General features: G+C 36.6%; 1 protein-coding gene across 1 annotated transcript in view; it reads left to right on the top strand.

Moving 5' to 3' along the window:
• The window catches only part of ADGRG6 (adhesion G protein-coupled receptor G6), a gene marked incomplete in the record, with an annotated part of 148,972 nt that extends 126,378 nt beyond the window's left edge, over window positions 1–22,594 (top strand). Inside the window, 3 exon segments of the mRNA XM_070073491.1 lie at window positions 14,219–14,320; window positions 15,515–15,667; window positions 19,749–22,594. Coding sequence (XP_069929592.1) covers window positions 14,219–14,320; window positions 15,515–15,667; window positions 19,749–19,927 — 434 coding nt within the window.
• Window positions 22,595–23,608: the final 1,014 nt, after the last annotated feature.

Raw genomic sequence — 23,608 nt, 5'->3', positions numbered from 1 at the left:
ATATAAATATTCTTTTATGAACATAGACATATATTCTTGTATAAGTGAATATGGAGCAGAGTGTTCAGCTGAGAGCTCAGTGGGAAATGGAAAAGCATACACTTTAGTCTTCTCTGCAGCATTACTGAGTGTTTGTATTCTTCACAGAACCCTTCCCCATGTAGATTTGCTATTCATAGCGAGAAGAATGTTTGTATTCTATGCAGGATAGAAGCCATTCACCTTGGTCCCTGTCTCCTTGGATTTTAAATAAATATAAACACTTTAGTTGGAAACTCATCTTTTCTTGAGATTCAGCAATTAGATTGACTTAACAAGCACTTGCCACTGGCCAACTTTGTAGAAAAATACTAGGTTTCCTTCAGGGAGCTTACAGTGATACTACTGATTCTATCCACAATCTGCTATATTCTGTAATAGATTCAACTTTTAAGCTAAAGTAGGTGCAAATTACTTTTTCTGAAAATTAAAGACAATCTTTAAGGTCCTGGATATTCCTTGTGTTGCTAAAGCTCTCTAATGTGAAGAAACACCATGATGTCAGCACTCCAAAAGAAACTGGATGACAAAATTTGGAAGGGGGTTTTTATCAGGGCAGGACTAATGGCTTCACCTGAAGCTGTTGGTCTTGCAACTGTAGGTATGTGGGGATGAAAGAGCTGACTAAAGCTGAGCAAGTCTGAGCTGGGCTAGGAAGCAGGGTCTCTCTCTAGGTGGGTGCTCTCTACAGCTGTGCTCTAAGAAAAGCCTGTACTTACCTGCTGGAGAGTGAGGTGTGCCCTACTTATCCTTCTGGGTCCTCCACTAGCTTGTGAACTGCAAAGTTGTTTGTCACATAGTAGGTGCTCAGTGATTGTTAAATGAATGGATTGTTAGATAAAGAAGCACAGAGACTTTGAGGATGGCCTTAATTCAATCTCAGATTCCTCTGACATAAATACGTATTAATTAACTTAGCAAATTTTATTCAGGGCCAGTCTCCTCTAACAGAGGACATACACATGCTCGTTATCTTTAGTAAACAGAATAATAAGCTTCAGTTGCCACCTCCCAAAGTTGGAAGTGGATTACCTAGCATATGAATATACCTTCACCAGAATCTAGATTTGTAAAGTCAATATTTCTCTAATCTCTTCAATAATATACAACTAATAAGTGCCTAAATCAATATTGACAGAAGTGTCTGTTAACATTGGAAATTCCGTGGTTTTATATTTCAGGATTGTACATGAAAGGCACGTTGATCTGCCAGCCCAGCCTTGGTTTTGCTTTTAGAATTTCCTGGCAGCGTCAGTAGCCTTCAGCAGCTACAGTTGTCTGTTCAGCTCTGTTTCCATTAATGAGAATTGGGATGTTTTATTTCTCCCAGCTTGGGTCTCCTGTCAGGAGGGAAAAATGTTGTAAACCATCATCAGGTCAGTGCTATTCATAAATCACTGACTTTTAGGACTGATTTTAAATTATATAAATTCAGAACAGATTTCTTCACATCCAGTGATATTAAAAACACCTCCTAAAAAGAAATTTTAAATTAAAAGGCATTGATACAAAGTACACGAGTCTAAGAGCAGTTGCTTACTGGCTGGGCTTATGTAAAGAGTTCTCAGGACACTTGGAAAGGCAAACAATGGTTTTTATTGCTAAGTTGTTTTCTGAACATTCCAAGAGAGGCTTGATTGTTAGAAAGATATACTTTATTAAAGCAAACATGTAGAATTTAGACAGTTTAAAGAAACAATTCAATGAATGCAAGATTAACATAGGTAGTACTTAGGCAAATGACATTATGTGTATTTTTTTTTCCTTTATGACACTCTTTATTTCAGCAAAATAGCTTGACTTGGTACCATTTCTTCATGGAGCTTTTATTCTAAAGGAGAGTGATATTAAAAAGGACCCCCATAGTGTTGAGAACATACTAACGAGTATGTGGTATCCAAGCTGAAGTCTGAAGGATCCATAGGTCTAAACTAGGGGAAAGTAGAAACAGTTATGGGGAAAAGAATATTTCAGGTAAACGGCCTTTCATAAGAGCGGTGCAAAGTCTTCGAAAGGGTTTTGGCTTGTGTCATGGCATGCTCAGATGCACATTCTATAAAGATTAAGCTGAATGTGTTGTGGAAAATGGATGAGAACAGCCCTGTAGTGTCTATAGCGAGAGCAGATATGAGGCTTTCCCAGTGATTCGATTTGAAATGGTCCAGTACTTGAGACTGTGTTGGAAAGGGAAGAGCTGAAAAGAAGTACATAGAGTCAAAAGAAGTTTAGAAAGTATGCTGCTTACAAAACACTCCTCAGTGGTTTGGGTGATAAGCTTTTATGTTTCTACAATGATTAAGGCACCTGGTCGTCTTCTTAAAGGGCTATTACAGTTATTAAATGCCTATCATTGTACGACTTAGCTATAGGTGAAGATTAAGAATTTAACACAATATTCTGGAAACTATAGCGATACTACACAAATTTTAGCTTCTATTTTAGCCTGTGGTTGGGTATTTAAAGTGCAGCAGGAAATGGTTATGAATACTGCAAGTCACCAGTAGTGTTATGGGATGAGACTCATGCAAGCAACAAGTATTCATGTTGATTCTATGGAGATGCCAGGGAACATAAATCAGAAGAACAACTTATGATAAGCTTCTTATCATATTCATTCATTTATTCAAAATAGCAGTTCAAACATGTTTTTTAAAAAGTTCGTCTTATCCTTCAATATTCTTGGAAATAATATGTAGAGGTATATGTGTATAAGCACATGTATGTCATTAGAATACTAATAAATGTATATATCCTGTAATTTTTATGTGTTTTATTTTTATATTTTCTGTATTTGAATATTTTTACTACATATTTAAAGTTTTATATGTATTTTATGTACATTTATAACTATAATTTAATTGCCAAAATCATGTTAAGTGAATGTTAGAAAATTATTATGATCTGTGTGGCTGTGACTAAAATTTTACTTATATGAGCAAATGAAGTCAAGTTGAATCAAGGTCGAAACAAAGTTTTTCTTTATTAGTTTGTCTAATTTTCCATAGTAGATTGCTTTGGTATTTTTATTTTGCCTACTTTTCTTGGATATGTAATATAGTGAACATTTCATCGACTTTTCCCCTCAAAAATGAAAAGATAAATATACCTTCAGAATATGGTAGATTTATATATCCATCTGCTTTTGCTGTTTGTGCTGCCTTCCCAGGATGCAGCTAGCTAATCATTATATTATTTTTTTTCAATTTTTCTAAAAAATACAATTTGAAAAAATTGTAAAGTCTAAAAATTTCTATCACACGCAATCTTTTAAAATTAAAAAAAATTGCTTTGTGAAAGGGAACCAATGCCTAAAAACATTAGACTATACTTCAGTAAATGTGATAGAATTCATCCTAGAGAAATAAAAGGCAATTAGTTGGTTACTGATTCTTGGCCCTCTCTCCCTTGAAGACACTTTCAGTAGAGGTGTAGGTTTAAAGTATTGTCCTAAGATGTAGCATGTACACACAGCTGCTTGTTATTCAAGTGACAAACAGTGTCTCAGATTGCTGATTTTGTTCACTAATGGAAGAAAAGTATTTGACACTGTTAATTACATTTGTATCTCCAATATAGAGAGACTAACTCTCCTGTCAAGTTCTTCAGGATATCAGGTTAGCTTCCTACCAAGAGATTGCATTTTAATTTTCCTTTTCCAGGAATTGAAAATAATAATGATTAATAGTTTAGGCATAGTCAGCCTATCTAATGTACAGATGCATGACAATATAGTAAGATGTCACACATAGTTCAGATAGATGCTGGTGTGGAGAACACAGAAGGATATTATCATTCTACTAAGGGATAATGTTTGCATTCATTAATTACTTTGATAATCTTAAAATAACCCAGAGCCACAGGAATAAATTCATTTGTATGGTACACTATCATATAGAGGAGTTTCACATAACATTTGTGATTTTACTTTCATTCTTGCAAAAAGTCTGCAAAGTACATACTAAGAAAGAGGTATTTTCTCCATTTGATTGATAAAGAAACTGAAGCACAGAAAAAATAATGGCTTTCTCAAAGTCAACTGTCATCTAAAAATGTATTATTTACAATATAGCATATATTGTGTATTAGTAGGACACAAAGTGTAAAGAGAAAACTAAAACAAATAACTGGACCTTCAGTTTCTTACTTCAAACTCTCAAAGAAGTGACTATCTATTTTTATTAAAAATTAGTAAATATGCATTTAATGAATAAATGATATAAATAATCTCTTAGCCTTATTCAGAAAAAATCCTTTAGGGAAATGCTATATTATTGTCATGTGTGTTGGTAAACTAAGAAGTTAAAGTCGGGGTGGGTGTTTGGCCTGCTGGTTGACACTGATTAGGAAGCCCATGTGCACGTCAAAGTGCCTGGGCTAGCTCTTGCCTGATTCTAGCTTCCTGCTGATGTGGACCCTGGGAAGGCAGCAGTGATCACTCAATCACTGGGATACTGTCACTTATGTGGAGACCTAGATTGAGTTCCTGGCTGCCAGCCTCAAATTGGATCAGCTCCAGCTATCAGGGCTGTTTGGAGAGAGTAAGAAAGCACTTCCTCTCTCTTGATCATAAATAAAATTTATTTTTTAAAAAGGAGATCAAGTCAAATTATCAGGTACACTATACTAAATGCCAGCAAGTCTCCCTTGCCACTGTCAGTTTGGTTAGAAACCTCATGAAAGCTCAGTTGTTACATAATCACACATACAATACACACACTGACCTGGTGCCAAGGTAAAGAGGTGAACCACCTTTCAACTCCTAACATATGAAGTGATGTCATGTTGGCTGAGACATTACACACCACAAGGAAATAAATTACTCATCTTTTGGTGGGGCAGTCTGTGCCATTGAGAAATAATTCTCTAAAGTCACCTTAGGTGTATGAAAGGAAGATTTAAGAAGTTTCCAAGGAGAACCATAAGTCATTAAAGAGCCCCAGCCTAATAACAGCCAGCTGGCTATTTCTGGTAACAGCAGAACATAGGAGCTGTTTAAAGCTTCAATTGCAGGCTTGCTAGGGAGTTCAGAGATATTCTAGTTCGTGTTTGTCAAAAAACAATTACCTAGAGTTGATGGCCTCTTCTACCCAAATACTTGATAAATTCCTGACCAACTTTCCCATCAAAAATTTCCAGAACTGCTTTATGCTCATGGCCTTATCAAGACACAAGCCTCTGGTTACTTACCCATGTTCTCAGTCATACCTTTAATTGAGTTTCTAAATCTTTAGTATCCAGGTTAAGAAAAAGTCAACTCAGGTTACCTGTGTGAGATAGTGGTGAGGATTATGCAGAAACTGTCAGTGGCCTTTAGTTATTAAAAAACTTAAGAAAATGAGGAACCAAAGTTACTGTTTTCACCTATTGAAAGTGGATTTTTTGGGGTCAATGCTGTGCCTCAGTAAGTTAAGCCACCACCTGCAGCACCAGCATCTCATTTGGGTGCCAGATCCAATCCTGGCCACTCCATTTCCAATCCAGCTCCCTACTAATGTGTGTGAGAAAGCAGTGGAGGATGACCCAAGTGCTTGGGTCCCTGTACCCATGTGAGAAATGGATGAAGCTCCTGGCTCCTGGCTCCTGGCTTCAGTCTGGCCCAACATTGGCTGTTGTAGGTATTTGGGGAGTGAATCAGGGCATGGAAAGTCCATCTCTGCCTTCTAAATAAATTGCTTTAAAAAACAAAAAATAAATTTTAAAAAAGGAAGTGAACTTTTTTAGAACAGCAAAAGGATGTCTATATGAGCTCCTTTACGTTCTACTCATAGTAATAAATTTTTTTTTAAGTAAGTTTTTTGACAGGCAGAGTGGACAGTGAGAGAGACAGAGAGAAAGGTCTTCCTTTGCCGTTGGTTCACCCTCCAATGGCCGCCGCGGCCGGCGCACAGCGCTGATCCGATGGCAGGAGCCAGGTACTTCTGGTCTCCCATGCAGGTGCAGGGCCCAAGCACTTGGGCCATCCTCCACTGCACTCCCTGGCCGCAGCAGAGAGCTGGCCTGGAAGAGGGGCAACCGGGACAGAATCCGGTGCCCCGACCGGGACTAGAACCTGGTGTGCTGGCGCCACAAGGTGGAGGATTAGCCTATTGAGCCGCGGCGCTGGCCATATAGTAATAAATTTCTTAAGGAGCTGTTTCTGGCAGTAATTTAAGCTTTTGATAATCAGGGTGAATTTCTGAGAATACCCATTTGATGACATCTTTCACATTTGCATCAGAAGTCACATACTGTTGCCTGAATCAGGCAAAGGGAATGAGTTCCACGTAGGAGTCAAATTTTTACCCCAGATATCTTAAGTGTGTCTTTTTTTCCCCTAAATAATTAAATAACTCTTGTAAGATCCAAGATCAAATACAGGCTCATGCAATCTACACTGAATATAATGCCAATACTTAGAAGTAGGATTTTTTTTTTCTCAAATGTGCTATCTGAACATGTTCTCAGGCAGATATCAAAAATAAAATCCAGTACTTGATGAGATGTTTTAGAATGCTTTCCATTCCAATTTACAGCATACTCCTGTCCCTTCACCATCTTCTTCACCATATTTGCTGAATCAGCCCTGGCCCGTGTGTCCTCTAGGAGAATTTTGCACAGTGAACTTCCTTTCATTTTCCACCCTAGAAATATCAGTAGCAGATTCACTTTGCCACACATGAGGAGACTTTAAAAAGTTTATTTTGGTGCAAAACAATTTTATTTTTTAAAATTTTATTTACTAAATATAAATTTCCAAAGTACAGTTTATGGATTATAATGGCTTTTTCCTCCCATAACTTCCCTCTCACCCGGAACCCTCCCATCTCCCACTCCCTCTCCCATTCCATTCACATCAAGATTCATTTTCAATTATCTTTTTATACAGAAGATCAATTTAGTATATATTAAGTAAAGATTTCATCAGTTTGCACCCACACAGAAACACAAAGTGTAAAATACTGTTTCAGTACTAGTTAGAGCATTAATTCACAGTGAACAACACATTAAGGACAGAGATCCTACATGAGCAGTAAGTACACAGTGACTCCTGTTGTTGACTTAACAATTTGACACTCTTGTTTATGGTGTCAGTAATCTCCCTAGGCTCTAGTCATGAGTTGCCAAAGCTATAGAAGCCTTTTGAGTTCCCCAACTTCGATCTTATTTAGATAAGGTCATAGTCAAAGTGGAAGTTCTCTCCTCCCTTCAGGGAAAGGTATCTCCTTCTTTGATGGCTCGCTCTTTCTACTGGAATCTCACAGAGATCTTTCATTTAGGTCCTCTTGCCCCAAATGGTGGAGTTAGAAACATCCAGGGGATTCCAATACAATCCCATCAAGGTTGCATGTAGCAATGCCATCTCACTAGTCCAAGTGATTAATTTCATTCACAATTGATCACACTGATAGGTCTAAGAGTCGAAGGGATCACACAAACAAGACTAGTGTCTGGTAATACTAACTGATAGAATCAAAAAGGGAAAGAACGATCCAACATTGGAAGTGGGATACACAGCAGACTCATAGAATGGCAGATGTCCTAAACAGCACTCTGGCCTCAGAATCAGCCCTTAAGGCATTCAGATCTGGCTGAAGAGCCCATGAGAGTATTATAGGCATGGAAAGCCAAGACACTCTGGGAAAAAAAAAGGAGGACCTAAATGGTGCAAAACAATTTTAAATTGATGCATTTGAGGGAATATTCAGAGTACATGAAAAATGCATATGATGGAAAAACTATACATGGAGTTCAAAATGTTTTTGCATGAAAATTAAACAGCTTTTAATCCAATTTCTCTACAAACATCTTGAGTTCCTTTGTATTTGCAACCCTCGTCTTCCTAACAGAACTGAAAATGTTATTTATTTTATATGAGTAAATTGCAGATTTTACTGAGAATTAAGACATCACATTTAGAGGTTATATATCTTTGTTGGTGAAAGGAAGATGGGTGAATGTGGTTGAAGACAAGGGACTGGTTAGAAACCTGTTCATTTAGGGGTGGGCATTATGGCATATAGCAGGTTAAGCTGCCACTTCGGAAGCCTGCATCCCATATTGGAGCACTGTTGCATGTCCCAGATACCCGATATCCAATGAAGCTTCCTGCTAATGCATCCTGGGTGGCAGCAGATAATGGCTCAAGTGCTTGTGCCTCTGCCACTCACATGGGAGAAACCCAGTTGAAGTTCTGAGCTCCTGGCTTCAGCCTGGCTCAGACCTGGCTATTTGGGGGCATTTCGAGAGTAAACCATTTAGGAGTGAAGTAGCAGATGAAAGGTCTCTCTCCCTCTCACTCTTCGTCTCTGATACTCTTTCAAGTATATGAAAATAAATAACCATTTAAAGACATCTGTTCACTCGAAGTTGATTAAATGGATTTGCATGAATAAAGTAAAAATCCAGGCAATTATCAAGCAGAAGGAAGTATTGCTAATGGCCTGGATTCATCAGAATGGTAGTTCTACAGGCTAAAATGCACCATGAGTTCAGTTCTCTTTTGTAGGATATGAAGGTTTCATGACATCAGTGTGAGTTTGTCAAGATGCTGTAAAACTTTTAACTCTGAATTCAATATTGAGATCTCACTATTTATTACTAATTAATTATTTGTAATATGTTATACATAATAATGTCATTTTATTCATATAAACACATATTTATGTACCTGTATTTTAAATGGTATAATAGTAATACTAATACAATGATAGTATACCTATACTGAGTTCATTGTGATAAAAATATTTGAATTTTCCAGGAATTTTTAAATAGGATGATCCTACATTTGAAACCAGTAACCAAAATATAGTCAGTATTTTCATACTGCCATTTATCTTCAAGTAAAAATATGTAATCATCTTCACTGATTTCAACAGAAATTTATGCTAAGAACTTACCAGTGGCCAAACAAGACAATAAACCCAAGATGAGAATTAGCCTATAGTCATTTCACTGTGGTCATGGCCCATCCTATAGAAATCCACCAAGCTTCTTTTCTAATATTTTTGAAATAAGAGTATGGGTCATTTTGAGTTAAGGTATTGAAAGAATAAAACATGTGAGCATTACCTTAGGCATATCTTATACACTTAACTATTTTCTTAACAGACAGTACTATCAATGTTTTTCCTCACATTTTCAATTGGGCAAGCTACAATGTAGTTGAGAATTGTCTTGATGAATACTTCACATTCAAAAGGAACATATAAGTTTTTTAAAAATTTATTTATTTATATAAAGGGAACAGATTTCATGTATTTAACATATACAGTTTTAAGAACATATTGATTACTTCCCATCCTAGTCTTCTTCCCTCTCTTCCTCACTCTTACCCTACCTCCTCTTTCCTTTCTTAATTTTCTTTGAATATTTGCAATTATATATTTTCATATATTTTTTTAAAAAGATTTATTTATTTATTTGAAGGCGAGAGTTACAGAGAGGCAGAGGCAGAGAGAGAGAAAGAGAGGTCTTCCATCCACTGATTCACTTCCCAGATGGTTGCAATGGCCAGAGCTGCGCCAATTCAAAGCCAGGAGCCAGGAGCTTCTTCTGAGTCTCCCACATGGGTGTAGGGGCCCAAGTACTTGGGCCATCTTCTACTGCTTTCGCAGGCCATAGCAGAGAGTTGGATCAAAAGTGGAGCAGCCTGGACTCCAGCCAGCACCTATATGGTGCACTGCAGGAGGTGGTTTTACCCAGTAGGCCACAGTACTGGCCCACATTTATCTCTTTTAACTATTTTTGTGTTAAAGCCTATTTTTTCTGATACTAGGATGCCCATACCTGTCCTTTTATGCTCTCCATTAACATGGAATATTTTTTCCATCCTTTCACTTTCAGTCTGCATGTATCTTTGTTGGTGAGATGTGTTTCTTTTAGGTGGCAAATAGTGGCTCTTGCTTTTTAATCCATTCAGCCAGCCTGTGTCTTTTAATGAAAGAGTTTAGACCATTTATTTTCAAGGTGACTATTGATAAGTAATGACTTGGCCATGCAATTTTTTCCATACATATTCCTATTGCTTACTTTGGATTTCCTCTGTACTTTTTCTTGGAGATTTTCTGCCTTCACATTCTTTCATAATGACAATCTTTCTGTGTTTCTGTTTGTAGCACATCCTTAAGCATCTTTTTTTTTCTTTAAGATTTATTTATTTGAAAGTCAGAGTTATACAGAGAGGGAAAGGCAGAGAGAGAGAGAGAGAGAGAAGCCTTCCATTCACTAGTTCACTCCCCAACTGGCTGCAATGGTTGGAGCTGTGCTGACCCGAAGCCAAGAGCTAGGAGTTTCCTCTGGGTCTCCTACATGGGTGCAGGGGCCCAAGCACTTAGGCCATTTTCCACTGCTTTTCCAGGCCACAGCAGAGAGCTGGATTGGAAGTGGAGCAGCTGGAACCCGAATCGGTGCCCATACGAGATGCTGGTACTGCAGGCAGCAGCTTTACCTGCTACACCACAGCACCGGCCCCCTTAAGCATCTTTTGTAAGGCTGGATGAGTGGTGACAGATTCTTTCAATTTCTGTTTGTTATGGAAGGCCTTTATTTCACCTTCATTCATAAATGTGAGCTTTACAGGATACAGTAATCTGAGTTGACATTTTTTTTTTTTCTCTGAAGACTCGGTATGTCTGCATTCTCTCCTAGCCTATAGAGTTTCTGATGAGAAGTCAGCTGTGAGTCTAATTGGAGATCCTCTGAAAATAACCTGTCATTTTTCTCATGCACATTTTAAAATCTTTTCTTAATGTTATACTGCTGAAAGTTTGATTACAATTTGTTGTGTTGAAGATCTTTTCTGGTCAAGTCTATTAGGAGTTCTATGAGCTTCCTGTACTTGGACATCCCTTTCTTTCTCCACATTGGGGAAGTTTTCTGGAATTATTTCACTAAATAGGTCTTCTAGTTCATTCTCTCCATACTTTCAGAAACTCCTAAGACCCCCTATGTTGAGTCATTTGAAAGTATACCATAAATCTCCAACATTATTTTAAATTTTTCTAATTTCTTCTTCTTCTTCTTTTTTTTTTTTTTTTTTTTTTTTTTGTTCTGACTGAAAAATTTCTGAAGACTTGTCTTCTGGCTCAGGTATTATTTTTTCTGTCTCACCAACTCTGTTGTTAAGGCTTCCCACCACAGTTTTTATTTGTCTATTGAAGACTTCATTTCTAATATTTCATTTTGATTTCTCTTTAAAATCTCAATTTCACAGGAAAAATTTTCATTCATATAACATATGGATTTCTTTATTTTGTGGATTTGCTTCTGATTGCTTTTGAGCAATCCTGTAATTAATCTTTTGAATTCCATTTCAGGGTTTCATCAATCTCTACATCTGTGCATTCTACTATTGAAGTTTTTTTGTTCCTTTGCGGGGATCATGTTGTCTTCCTTTTTCTTGTTTCTTGAATTTCTCTGTTTATTTTTAGGCATTTGTGGAGATACTTCTTGGTTTTTTTCCTCTGATTGCTTTTATTTTTGAACTGTGCCTCCATGGCTCAGTGTAATGTCTGTACTTTCAGTGATTACCAAGAGGTGTGTGCTGCATGTGACCAGGGAGTTCTGGTCAGTGGTCCAGGGTGGAGCACGTATCCAGGGTAACCCCCAAGTTGGGCATGGCAAATCTCTTTTTTTTTGTTTTTTTTGACAGGCAGATTTAGACAGAGAGAGAGACAGAAAGGTCTTCCTTTCCCTTTGGTTCACCCCTCCAAATGTCTGCTACAACTGGTGCACTGCGCCGATCTGAAGCCAGGAGCCAGGTGCTTCCTCCTGGTCTCCCATGCAGGTGCAGGGCCCAAGCACTTGGGCCATCCTCCACTGCCTTCCCAGGCCACAGCAGAGAGCTGGACTGGAAGAGGAGCAACCGGGACTAGAACCCAGGGTGCCGGCGCCACAGGCAGGGGATTAGCCAAGTGATCCACAGCGCCAGCCAGTAAATCTCTTTTTAACAGATGGGAAGGAATAGTCACCTCTATTGGTGTGATCACACCCTCACCTCCTCTTCTCCAAGTTGATCAATGACTGAGTTTTAGCCCCCTCTGAGTGCAAAACTCATCTGTACCAACTTATGAACCACACAAATGATCTGCACAGTCCTCACTCTGATCGTGGATCCTGATGCGGTGACAATAAGGAATTCCCAACATGTGGAGTCACACACAGCAATGTGTCTGGCTGGTATCTGTATATGGATCACCATCATTTTTTTTTCTTTTTTTTTTAACTTTTATTTAATGAATATAAATTTCCAAAGTACGACTTATGGATTACAATGGCTTCCCCCCCATACCGTCCCTCCCACCCACAACCCTCCCCTTTCCCACTCCCTCTCCCCTTCCATTCACATCAAGATTCATTTTCAATTATCTTAATATACAGAAGATCAGCTTAGTATACATTAAGTAAGGATTTCAACAGTTTGCTCCCACACAGAAACATAAAGTGAAAAATAATAGATGATTTTTTTTAAATGATGATGAAATCAGTGCAGACCTATTGTCATGTTTAATCCCAGTGAGGGTCAAGTTGGGAATTGATAATTTCTTTTTTTTTTTTTTTTTTTTTTTACAGAGGATCAGTTTAGTATGCATTAAGTAAAGATTTCAACAGTTTGCACCCCCATAGAAACACAAAGTGAAATATCATTTTTTTTTAAGATTTATTTATTTGAGAGGCAGAATTAGAGAGAGAGAGAGAGGGAGAGACAGAAAGATGTTCCATCTACTGGTTCACTCTCCCAATGGCTACAAGAGCCAGAGCTGGACTGAACTGAAGCCAGGAGCTGGGAGCATCCTCCAGGTCTCCCATGTGGGTGCAGGCACCCAAGCATTTGCCATTTGGGGAATGAACCAGTAGCTGGAAGACCTTTCTCTCTGTCTTTCCCTCTTTCTGTCTATAACTCTGCCTCTCATGTATATAACTAAAAGTATGGGACAGGATCCTTGTTTTGTTGGCAATAGAAAGAAATGGGACCAAATACAAGAATCAGTGTATGGTACTTGTATTTTGGAAATGTTGGTTCCCAGGGGGACAATGTAGCCCTAGAAAAGTTGGAAATCAACGACTGAGTCATTCATGTCACTCTTTATACTATGAATGAGACAAAGAAGGAATCCGTAGCAAAATAGGGGGACAGTGGACAACAGGATGTCAAGAATGAAGGAATGTTCCACTGAGTTAATGCTTCTCTGAAGTATAGTATAAATGACAGTGGGAAACTGAGTTTGCAGTATGGTAGTCACCGTGACCCACCCAAGAGCAGTCGTGATGTCATCATGCATGTGGATAGTAGTGTATTTGGTGTGGGTTGAAAAGATACAAGAAAAAGTGGAGACAGCCACATCAAGGAGTTTGAGGAGAGGAAATGCAGAAATTGAAGCTGGAAGACAATTAGAAATTAAAATGTTAGAAGTTAAAATTATAGGCTTTAAAAAAAAGAGTTTCTAAAATATGTTTGTTAGATAATGGGAATAACCAAGTACGGAAGAGTAGGGAGAGAAATTGAAGAGGCTTCCTCAAGAGGGTTAGAATGTACAATAAACTCCCAGAAGGGGTGGCTTTCAAACAAGTAACACAGTTATTGGTAAGCACAGGAATGACTGCAAATACAAAGACTGTTTCGCTATTCAGAAATACTTTTGTTCAAATGTTGAGAAACTAAAGTAGGACAATTGGAGCCACATGACTCTGCTGCTTTGGACCATATTTGGCCTGCTAAAATACCTCTTTTTTTATGGCCCAACCTATTTTACTATAATTGTATCTGTAGTAATACATAAATATAAAATACCTCAGAATATACAAATTGAAACAGACAGCTTATGAGTGTTTTCAGTCTTCTCTTTGTTCCTAAATTTTATGGAATTTTTTTTCATGATTTTATGTCAAATACAAGTGTAAGGAAAATATTATTAAATGCTTCTTATATTGAATATTGCTTCTTTCCGTTTGATTTTTAGGTTAAGTTTTACTAATTGTTAGAACAGGCAAAGAAAATCAGATTCATGTATTATTCTAGTTCTATCTGAGTCTTTGTGTTCTACTGGATATAAATGAGAGCTGCATACTACAAGATTCCTTAAGATCCTTGTTTCTTAATGACATACATGTAAAAGATTTAAAATTAAAAAGAACAATGTATTTTATAAGATTTGTCTTTAAAATATGTGTGTTAGGTAAAATATTTGTATTTTTGTGACAGGCTTATTTATATTTATCTTCCACTGTGCAATGAAGGAGAATGTTCAGAAACAGTGGAGACGACATCTCTGCTGTGGCAGATTTCGGTTGGCAGACAACTCAGGTAAAGGGGCATGTTGTTAATTAGATTTTACATTTGAAGTAGCTGTCCTTCACACTTCCATTGTCAGAAACCCCTGTCCCAGTGGTAGCAAGGGATAAAAGTTGTACATGTGAAAATGCTTACTTGGAATCTTAAAATAATAGAGCTGGAAGAGATGTGGACTTTGGTAAAAGGCGAAAGATTTATAGGATCTGAAAAGAAACCAGAGTTTAAGAGATGTGGACTTTGGACCCAAACCACCTATTCTTCAGAAGAGAGGTGTGAATTCCAAACAGGTTCAATTATTTGCTCAAGACTTCATGTCAAATTCAGCAATTCAAATAGCAATATCCACCCTTACATATTATTTAAAATCTGGAGTTGCTTTATTAGGCAAAGAGATATTTCTCAATATAAAAATAACCAAAGAAAAGTTTTACTTACTTAATTACTTTGTATTTAAAGGAACAGACTTCATGTATTTCATATATACAGTTTTAAGAATATGATACTTCTCACCCTCTATCCCTCCTCCTTCCTTTCTTTTCTTTTAATTTTTGTGATATCATACTTTATAATAACAAGCTTAATCCTCATATAAAGAATAAAGGATTCAACAAGTATTAAGTAGAAAGATCACTGCTTCTCAGGAGTATGGACAAGGGCTATAAGTACTAATCAAATCCCAGATGATGGTTTCACTTAGACACATTATATTTTTATTCTATTTATTAGTTACCATAAATCAGAGAAAACATGATATTTGTCTTTTGAGACTGGCTTATTTCAGTAAACAGTCTCCACCTATTTCAACTGTGCTGTAAAAACAGGATTTCTTTCTTTTATATGGTTGAGTAGTATTCCATTGTGTGTGTGTGTGTATGTGTGACATTTTCTTTATCCAGTCATCATGTGGTGGTCATCTGGGTTGATTCCATATCTTAGCTATTGTGAATTGAGCTGCCATAATTAATTTTTTATCATCAGTGATTACTTCTTACCCTTAGGATATTGAAGTGGGATTTTAAATATTACATGCACAGGATTGATGTAAGAAACCTATCTGTTTCTTCAGTTTATTATTGATTAGGGCCAATCTCTAAGCTACTGCCAGCATATCAGAAAATGGGATGCTCCAGATAAATTCTGATGATTTTTCAGGGCAGAGCATGTGTCTCATAAAGAAAATTGATAGAGTGATGTTATTTCTTTCAGATTGGAGTAAAACAGCTACCAATATCATCAAGAAAAGTTCTGATAATCTAGGAAAATCTTTATCTTCAAGCTCCATTGGTTCCAACTCAACGTATCTTACATCCAAATCTAAATCCAGCTCTACCACCTATTTCAAAAGGAATAGCCACTCCGGTGAGTCATTGTGGCTGTGATAAAGATGGAAGCAGCACTGTCTAGTATTTAATTCCTTAACCACTGGAAGTGTTAAGACTTAATTCCTTAATGGAAGTGTCACTGATGATGCTGTTTAAATTACTGATTAAGTATGAAATAGTGGAAAGTGTAGAAAGTGATATAAAGCTGTACCCTTTAAACCTTGTCTATTCATGATATTCACAATGATCCACTTGTTCTGACACTGAGCATTATGGGTATATGAGCAATTCTGACAACATAGAAAATAAAGAATATTTTGCAGTACTTGATCGTCTGTGAGTGGTGTGAAAAGGTGTAATAGTTTAATAGTTGTAAAGGGAAATAAAATGATTACTTTTCAACACTAACTAAACCCCTGGCAATCAACTCTTGACACTCAGCACATAGTACGTTCCTAATTAAAATTGCTTCTAAAAGGATAACAAAAGTAACTTTTTACTGTTTAATTTGTTTAGCCTTTAAACATGAGTAAAAGAATGGCTTTTTGCAAATAAGAGTGTCAGGTATATGATGTGTCTATAATTATTGATGTTGCAATCATTTGAATTACAAACAGCCCTTATGTACATTTACAAGCACGTATGTCTCTCTTTTCATCACCTTCTACACCTTGCCACTGGTGTGGTCACTGCCTGGGATTTGTGGTGGTATTGTGGGAAAAAATTTTGTGTTAGAGAGTTTGTTAATTCCAAAATTACTTTATGATTGAAGTAAGAACTCAGAGCAGCTTAGTACAGCAGTTCTTAAAAATTTCATGGAATCAAGGATTTTCTTGGGGAATGGAATGTCAGGTGTGGATTGTCTTCCAGAATAAGGTGCATATTTTGCATCATATATATATATATATATATTGTATCATATAAATCATGTATATATGCAATATATGTATGTACCTTTGCCTAAATTTAAGAGATCTATTCACATCTGCTTGAGGATATTTTTATAAGGAAACTGATAACAGGTTTATGTTTAGAGATAGATTATTCTGTCTGGTTGCCTTTCTTTTGCTTATAATGAATGATTTTTTTCACTTTGTTTAACTAAATGTAGATGCTAACTTTGTATATCTTCTAAAATTCAAATAATTCATTGTCAATAAGTTATGAATGATTAGGAATTAGATCAATTGAATCATTTTGCTTTTAACACAGGTGAGATTTGCTAGCCTGGAGAAAAGAAGGGGAGAGGAGCAATATTGTAGATAATTTGGAGCACAAGACATTCTGGATGTGTTAAGGAAAGAAAGAGCTGTAGGATGCTGAGGAAAACTGACTAGGACATAAAAGAAGAAATTCAGAAATAGAGGAACTAAAGACAGTTTTCTATTTCAAAATTCTGTATAGTTTTTTTTTTTTAATTTGCTTTTCAAAAAATTCATTCTTGAGGTGATATGGGTTCTTGCAAATTAGCTTGAGGACATAGTTTCCTATATGACATTGCTGCTGTGGTGTAATAAATTCTGGTTTCCAATAAACTGACTTCAAATAGCCTTTGACTACCTAACCAGTTTTTTAGTGGGACAGCTTTTATGTGGGGAATCACTCAGGGTATGCAAAAAGTCACTGCATATCATCATGGATATCTGGTTGGTTTATTTCTTGGAATTGATCTAGACATTCATATGTTTATGGTGTAGATAATGTCTCCTAAGAGCATTCCTTCAGCAAAAGTGGATCATTCAGGTAAACTTTCATTACTTTTTTGAATGCATGACATTTTTGCAAGGTAATAAGAGAATATTTGCATGGATTAAGCTAAGAGTCTTGCTGCACCAGCAGAATGGCTTGTTCTGTACAGTACTTTTCAGCTAGCATGATGACATTCCTGCACAGAGCTGGAATTTCTGATGTTTCAAATGATGGTTGGCTGTGCCGGCTCTTCTCTGCATGGGGTGTCTGCAAGCCGCGCCTTCTAGGAAATGTACCATGCTCGGGAGTGAGTGGTCACATATCATGTAATGATAAAAATGAGGATGAAAAGCAGTGCTTCAGAGTTTTTTTTTAAAATAGAAGGACATGAGATTTGTTACTTTTCCACTGCTCTTTTGGATTACTGGACATATCATGGTACATTCATAGAAGTCATAAAAAAGAAATTATCAATTCCAAGCCTGCTTTGTGAGGATTTTTATGTGCTTAAAATTTCAGCATAGGTGAGATATTTCCTTTCCCTAGCCCCTGGTTTTCAAACTTGCAACTGTAATGAAAATCTATATTAAGTATAATTTAATATGTAACCAGGAGATGAAGAATATAATTTATAACATCATAAAATATATGTTTATATTTTATATATAAATAAATACAGCCTTTGTTCAGAATTTTATTTATCAGACTGTGAAGCCCCATCATATTGGATGGTATCTTTGAAATGGAGCTGTTCAGCATCTCTAAAAGTATATGCTCCTTGAAGTGGTCAAGGAAGCAGAATGCATATATCGTTGACATTTTCCCTAATATGTGTGGTACTCTAAAAACATCAAGCACAAATTAGTCAAAAAATCCCCAATGGAAAACCAATGGCTAGTGAATATGTGAACTTAAGAAAGCATAAAATGAATCAGCTTGCTAAGAGCCAAATGGGGACAGGGCCTTGTATTATGGCTCTGTGGCCTTGTTCTCATCAGCACTGGGACATGCTTCAGTCATTCTCCCATGCTTCAGTCTACTCATTCGCTCCATGATCCATCTTTTCTTCTCTCTGGCTTCCTCTACAGTGGAATGAGAGTGCCATTTCCTATTTCAGTCTTCATTTTATTTAGTGGCTTCACCAAAACAGTGGTGGAGTGATTTGAATACTTTCCCAAGACAACAGATATCATGATGATGACTAATACCAATTATTGATGGGCTTAAGTGTTGTATCACATACAGGGTCCAACTTATTTAAAACATAAAAAACCTACAGTGTGCATTCCAGTTGTGGAGCCATGATTCCTCAAAGCAGTTTTTTGAGGGGAATAGAGGTTTGCCTCTTCCATGGAATGTAGAGTAAATATGTCTTTAGGAAGCTAAATGTCTCATAGAAAGTCACATTTCTCCTTTATCAATGTAAAAGCTCTCTAATTTGGTTAATTTGAGGGTAGAATTTCTCTCCAAAGTGTTTTTGGAAGAGGAAGGAAGGCAGATACATAGAAAGTATCAATTAGATTCATGAAAACGATCATATATATTTATAGATAATAGCACAAGGAGAGTTTCAGAGCACCATCAGAGGCAATTTTAGGAAGCTTTTGGGTCTAGAGTAATAGTAGTCAAATATTAATTACTTAAAAATTCAGGGAAGAATTTTACTTAGCAGCCCTTTATTACTATCAGTTGCTCTGAAACCATAGCCTTGTCAATAAAAGCAGATAGATTGCTATTAAAGTATTTCTGATAAAAAGAAATTTGTCTTCTATAATTAAAATAGTAATTCATAAAAGATGCCCTTTTTGCTAGATTCCAACCATTTCACAGGCTAAAAATTGATTTTAAAAAATTCATTCAGAGTATATTTTTATTTATTTTCACTTACTTTTGTTCATCAAAATCCTTTCAGTGTATAATATTTTCATTGTGAGAAGAATGAAAAATATGTAAGAAGTAATTTATCACCAGCTATGCACTCCTACCCAATTGCCCTTCCCTGTATCATTTGGTAAACATTTAAATACCAAATCATTTCTTCCATAAATATTTCAGCATATTTTAATTCATTTATAACATAATCTGTTATGTCTTTTGAGCCAGTTGGTGCCTGTACTTTTGAAGTGGTTTTTCAGACTTTTTTATTCATTGGCTCTTTGAAAAATGCCACTTAAAATTTTTCTTAAAACAAACAAACCACATCACAAATTACTAAAAGACAAATTGTCATTCTGTGAATATTAAAAATGTACTTTGAAGATGAAAAACTTGACATTTTAGTGTTGCCTATTACCTAATCTGAGAAAGAATTAGAGCTTCCTTTCCTTTGCTTACTTCTTTAATATGCAAAGTAGAGTGTACAGTGTGGTGGCCCTTCGGAATGTCACCATCCAATCTGGTAAGCTAATTTTTTGTATCATTTCTTGCAGACAATGCCTCCATGGACAAGTCTTTGTCAAAACTGACCCATGCTGATGGAGAACCAACATCAATCATCCCTGTCCATCAAGTCATTGATAAGGTCAAGGGTTATTGCAATTCTCATTCAGATAACTTCTATAAAAATATTATCATGTCAGATACCTTCAGCCACAGCACAAAGTTTTAATGTCTCTAATATAGAAAAAGAATGCAGTCTACAGAAACATGAAAATCTGCAAGCAGTGAGAACTACAAGTAGCAGATATAAATGTGCTATTACCTAGGTAACTGCATATATATAAAAATGTATTTTGTTTAGAAGACTTTTGTGAAATTTAGAATTTATCTTTTCAGTATATTTCTTCCATAGAGGAGCTTCCATCATCAGTAAAACTTCAGTACTGAAAGCAGTATGACTCAGTAGCCTTTTGAGGTACAGTATTTTAAGTACAGAATTGTATCAGACTAATCATAATTCAGAGGAGACACTGAATTTGGAGGATAGAGGAGAAGCAGAGCTAAGGACAAACTCTAGTTTAGAACTTATTTGTACCCTACTTCATAGATATGTCTGGATGTGGCCTTTTCCTGTATCATCTTTCTCAACAGTGAAAAACAAATATTTGCAACTATTTGGATGCCCACAAGTCCATCCTAGTGCTTTTTTTTCCATGAATATAGTAGTATTTTCTCTTTTGCAATGAAATTTAAACATAGGTAGAAAAAATATTTAATGTTTGATCCAAAGATTTAAAAGGATTTTTTCATATTATATCAAATGTTTTAACTTCATAACTATTAACATGCTTTGGAAAAAAATGTTTTTCCAAAATCAAGATTTTGAACAATATGAAGCTATGAAAATTTCTAATATTTCCCTTATCATATTCAAGACACAAGGCTCCAGTATCATTATTTGTTATCATTTAATCCCATAGATTGAATCTCTTATAGTATTGATAGTCCATTAATATAGGGCTCCAAAGAGTAATTTAAGAATTAATCTGCTGTACCTATCCTTTTCCTCCTGTGCTGTATACTGAGCCCACGGGATTAAGGGAGTAAGGAGAATTTCCATTCAACATCTCTGCACAAGAAACAGCCTTTCCCTCCCAGGAGATACACTGTTGAGTCTCCATGGTCCTGTCCTTTCTCCAAAGACTTTAAGACATTTCCAGTTGCACAAATGAAAGTTTCTAACTTCTCCTACTGAAATTTTGTTCCAGGGAATATAGCCTGAGACACATGGGTGACTCATAAGAATTGAAATAATTTATAAACATATGGGTCTACAATTGCTGGCCAAAAAAATATTTGTACTGAGCCCTCCAATTATAATATATAAGAGCCTGAGAAGGTTTGGCAAGATAGATTTATGGGTCAGTCTGCTGCCTAAAAATCAGGAATGATATGAAGCAGCTAATCCAATTTACAAACTATCCTGAGTACTGCATGCTTGCTAGTGAATATGTAGGAGACCACATTTTAATTGCTCTTAGAGTTGTATGTGGTTCCTTAGAAATTTGGCCTCAGTGCCTGCCGTTTCTTACATTTGCTCTGGGTTATCTGGGAGATGGCAGGGCTTGGGAAGTGGCAGCATAAAAGATGAGCAAAGGAGGCATTGACAGAACCAGACTGCTTAAAGGTAGAGATCAGAGATGAACTAAGCACCCGGAGTCCTTGCAGAAAGCAGGTAGTTCCCAGTAGAAGACACAGGCTGTGCAGCAACTGTGGGAACCTCTCACCTTTTCTGATCTTCAGTCATGAAGCTGTCATTCAGGCTCAGACAGATGATGAGATAATGTGGTGGTGGATTTTCTGCTATTCCGTTTTTCAGGAGCCTGGAGCACCATCAGGGAGACGAACACTGCCAAGCTCTCTTTCACAGGGAAGGGTATTTAGGAGAAAAGGATAGTAAATGTTAACATTATCAAGATTCACTACAATACAGCTGTTCCATAGGCTGGTTATTAATAGGCTGCTTACTGTAGCAGAGGTTACATATGGATGAAAATTAATCAAATACTGAATATTCATATAGTGCCTCCCCCAAACCTTAGATATTCATTGTCTACTTAGCTTTCTACTGTGAGATTTCTGCCCAACTTGCTTATTTAGTTAATAGTAAAAGATGGCTTCAAAAACAGCCTTGCTTTTGGTTTCTACTCATATTCATCCACAATAGGAAAACATTTTCTTTTTCATTTGACAGCAATATCAGCTGCACTTTAGAAATTTTGGATAACCAGATGAGGAAAAATGGAGGAATGACTGAACTGAACTATTTGACTGGATTTAAAATTCTAAGGCAAATTCTATTCTCAGTTGTAAACATGCAGTTCTCACCTGTATATAATACCTTCAAAGGAGAGGGGTAGGAATTTAGCTGCGGAGCCAAAATTTAGTTTAGCTGACCTTTAAGAACAATATCAGCTCAGACTCTGTTTCTTCCCCATATTTTTAAACTCTGTTGTGTTAGCATCTGACGCTAGGATCCTGAGATAGTTTCCATTCATGTCACCATTGTTGCATTGTATAGATTTTCTTTATTGTTGGCATAGACTCTTTTGTATATATTTATTTATTTGTGTTTATAAATGTCAATTTGTTTTATATCTTAGCTTTATATTGCCTAGCTTTGTTGCTTCAATTAACTTTCTATCAGAGAGATTGTATATATTTTCCTAAAAAATTGTGAAATAGTTTTCTGTATCACTATCTTTGAATATGATGGGTAACAGTGATTGTGAGTGAAAATTCCAAATAGTAGTAAGAAGCTACTCTAGCTGATTTGCCAGTTTACTTAAATGGAAAATGTTTTTCAAATAAATACTTATGGTATTCGTGTTCTGAATTATTCAATTCCTTTATGAGTGAATGTTTTTATTTCTGACTCTCAACTAGGAAAAGATTATTTGATGGCTGGAAAATAATCTGCCGCCAATTAAGCTAGGGACATGGGACTGCTTCGCCAAAGTACTCAGAATGAATATATGACAAAGATCCAGTTCGCTGGGGATTCATGCATTTTGAAGTTCTTAGAATTTCTCAAGATGACTGATGCAAAGCCAACCTCTGTGGCAGATTAAAAGTCAAGCAGGTTTCTTTGGGAGGAAGTTTTCAGTATCCCAGAAGGGGAACTGAGTCACTAACATGCAGAAGTTAGAATCTGGAATATTTTTCTCACATTTATAGTTTCTATTTTAATTGTGGAAAACTTAGAAAATGATAAATTTTAACTAATGTCACTTGCTTGATCAGAAAAGAACCTCCCTACTTCCTTTTTCTCTGGTTACTTAGGGTAACTCTTTCCTGCAGACAGCCAAGACCCATTTTGGCTCACAGCCCTCCGCAGCAGAGTCTATGCCCAGTGCTAAGTCGTGAGGCGCTTTGGCAGGTCACTGCCAAACCAGGTCTCCTGAGCCAGGGTTTGCAATTCCTGGCCAAGCCATGCAAAGAAAATAGACAAGCAGTTGCTGAAGGCCCCTCAATAGTCACATATGAGCAGGCTACTTCAGGAAGCATGGGCAGTAGGTGAGAAACACTCATTTGATTTGCAAGCTGCCCTGTGGTTTATAGTATTTTTGAAATCTAAAGAATTGGGCTTTATAAATTCAGGATTTTGGAAGCACTTCTGTTTTCAGTTGAATAACATTCCACTTCTCTCATGTAAAAAGCATTAAAGATCTCCCTCTCTCTCAGCTCCTTCGTTTTCCTACTTCATCCCACTCTCCTTCTCTTGCTCTGCTTGATTCTTCTCACCCTCCCTCTTCATTTCAAGGGAGAATAGTTAGGGTGACAGTTTTATTTCTCTGTTTTCTCAGAGAAAAATAAAATAAAAGTAAAATTTTCAAATGTTTGCATTTAT

The sequence above is a fragment of the Oryctolagus cuniculus genome, chromosome 5 (assembly GCF_964237555.1).
Source record: "Oryctolagus cuniculus chromosome 5, mOryCun1.1, whole genome shotgun sequence".
In the NCBI taxonomy this organism is placed as follows: Eukaryota; Metazoa; Chordata; class Mammalia; order Lagomorpha; family Leporidae; genus Oryctolagus; species Oryctolagus cuniculus.
Note: the sequence above shows the minus strand (reverse complement) of the source record. Positions and strands in the feature narration are given on the sequence as shown.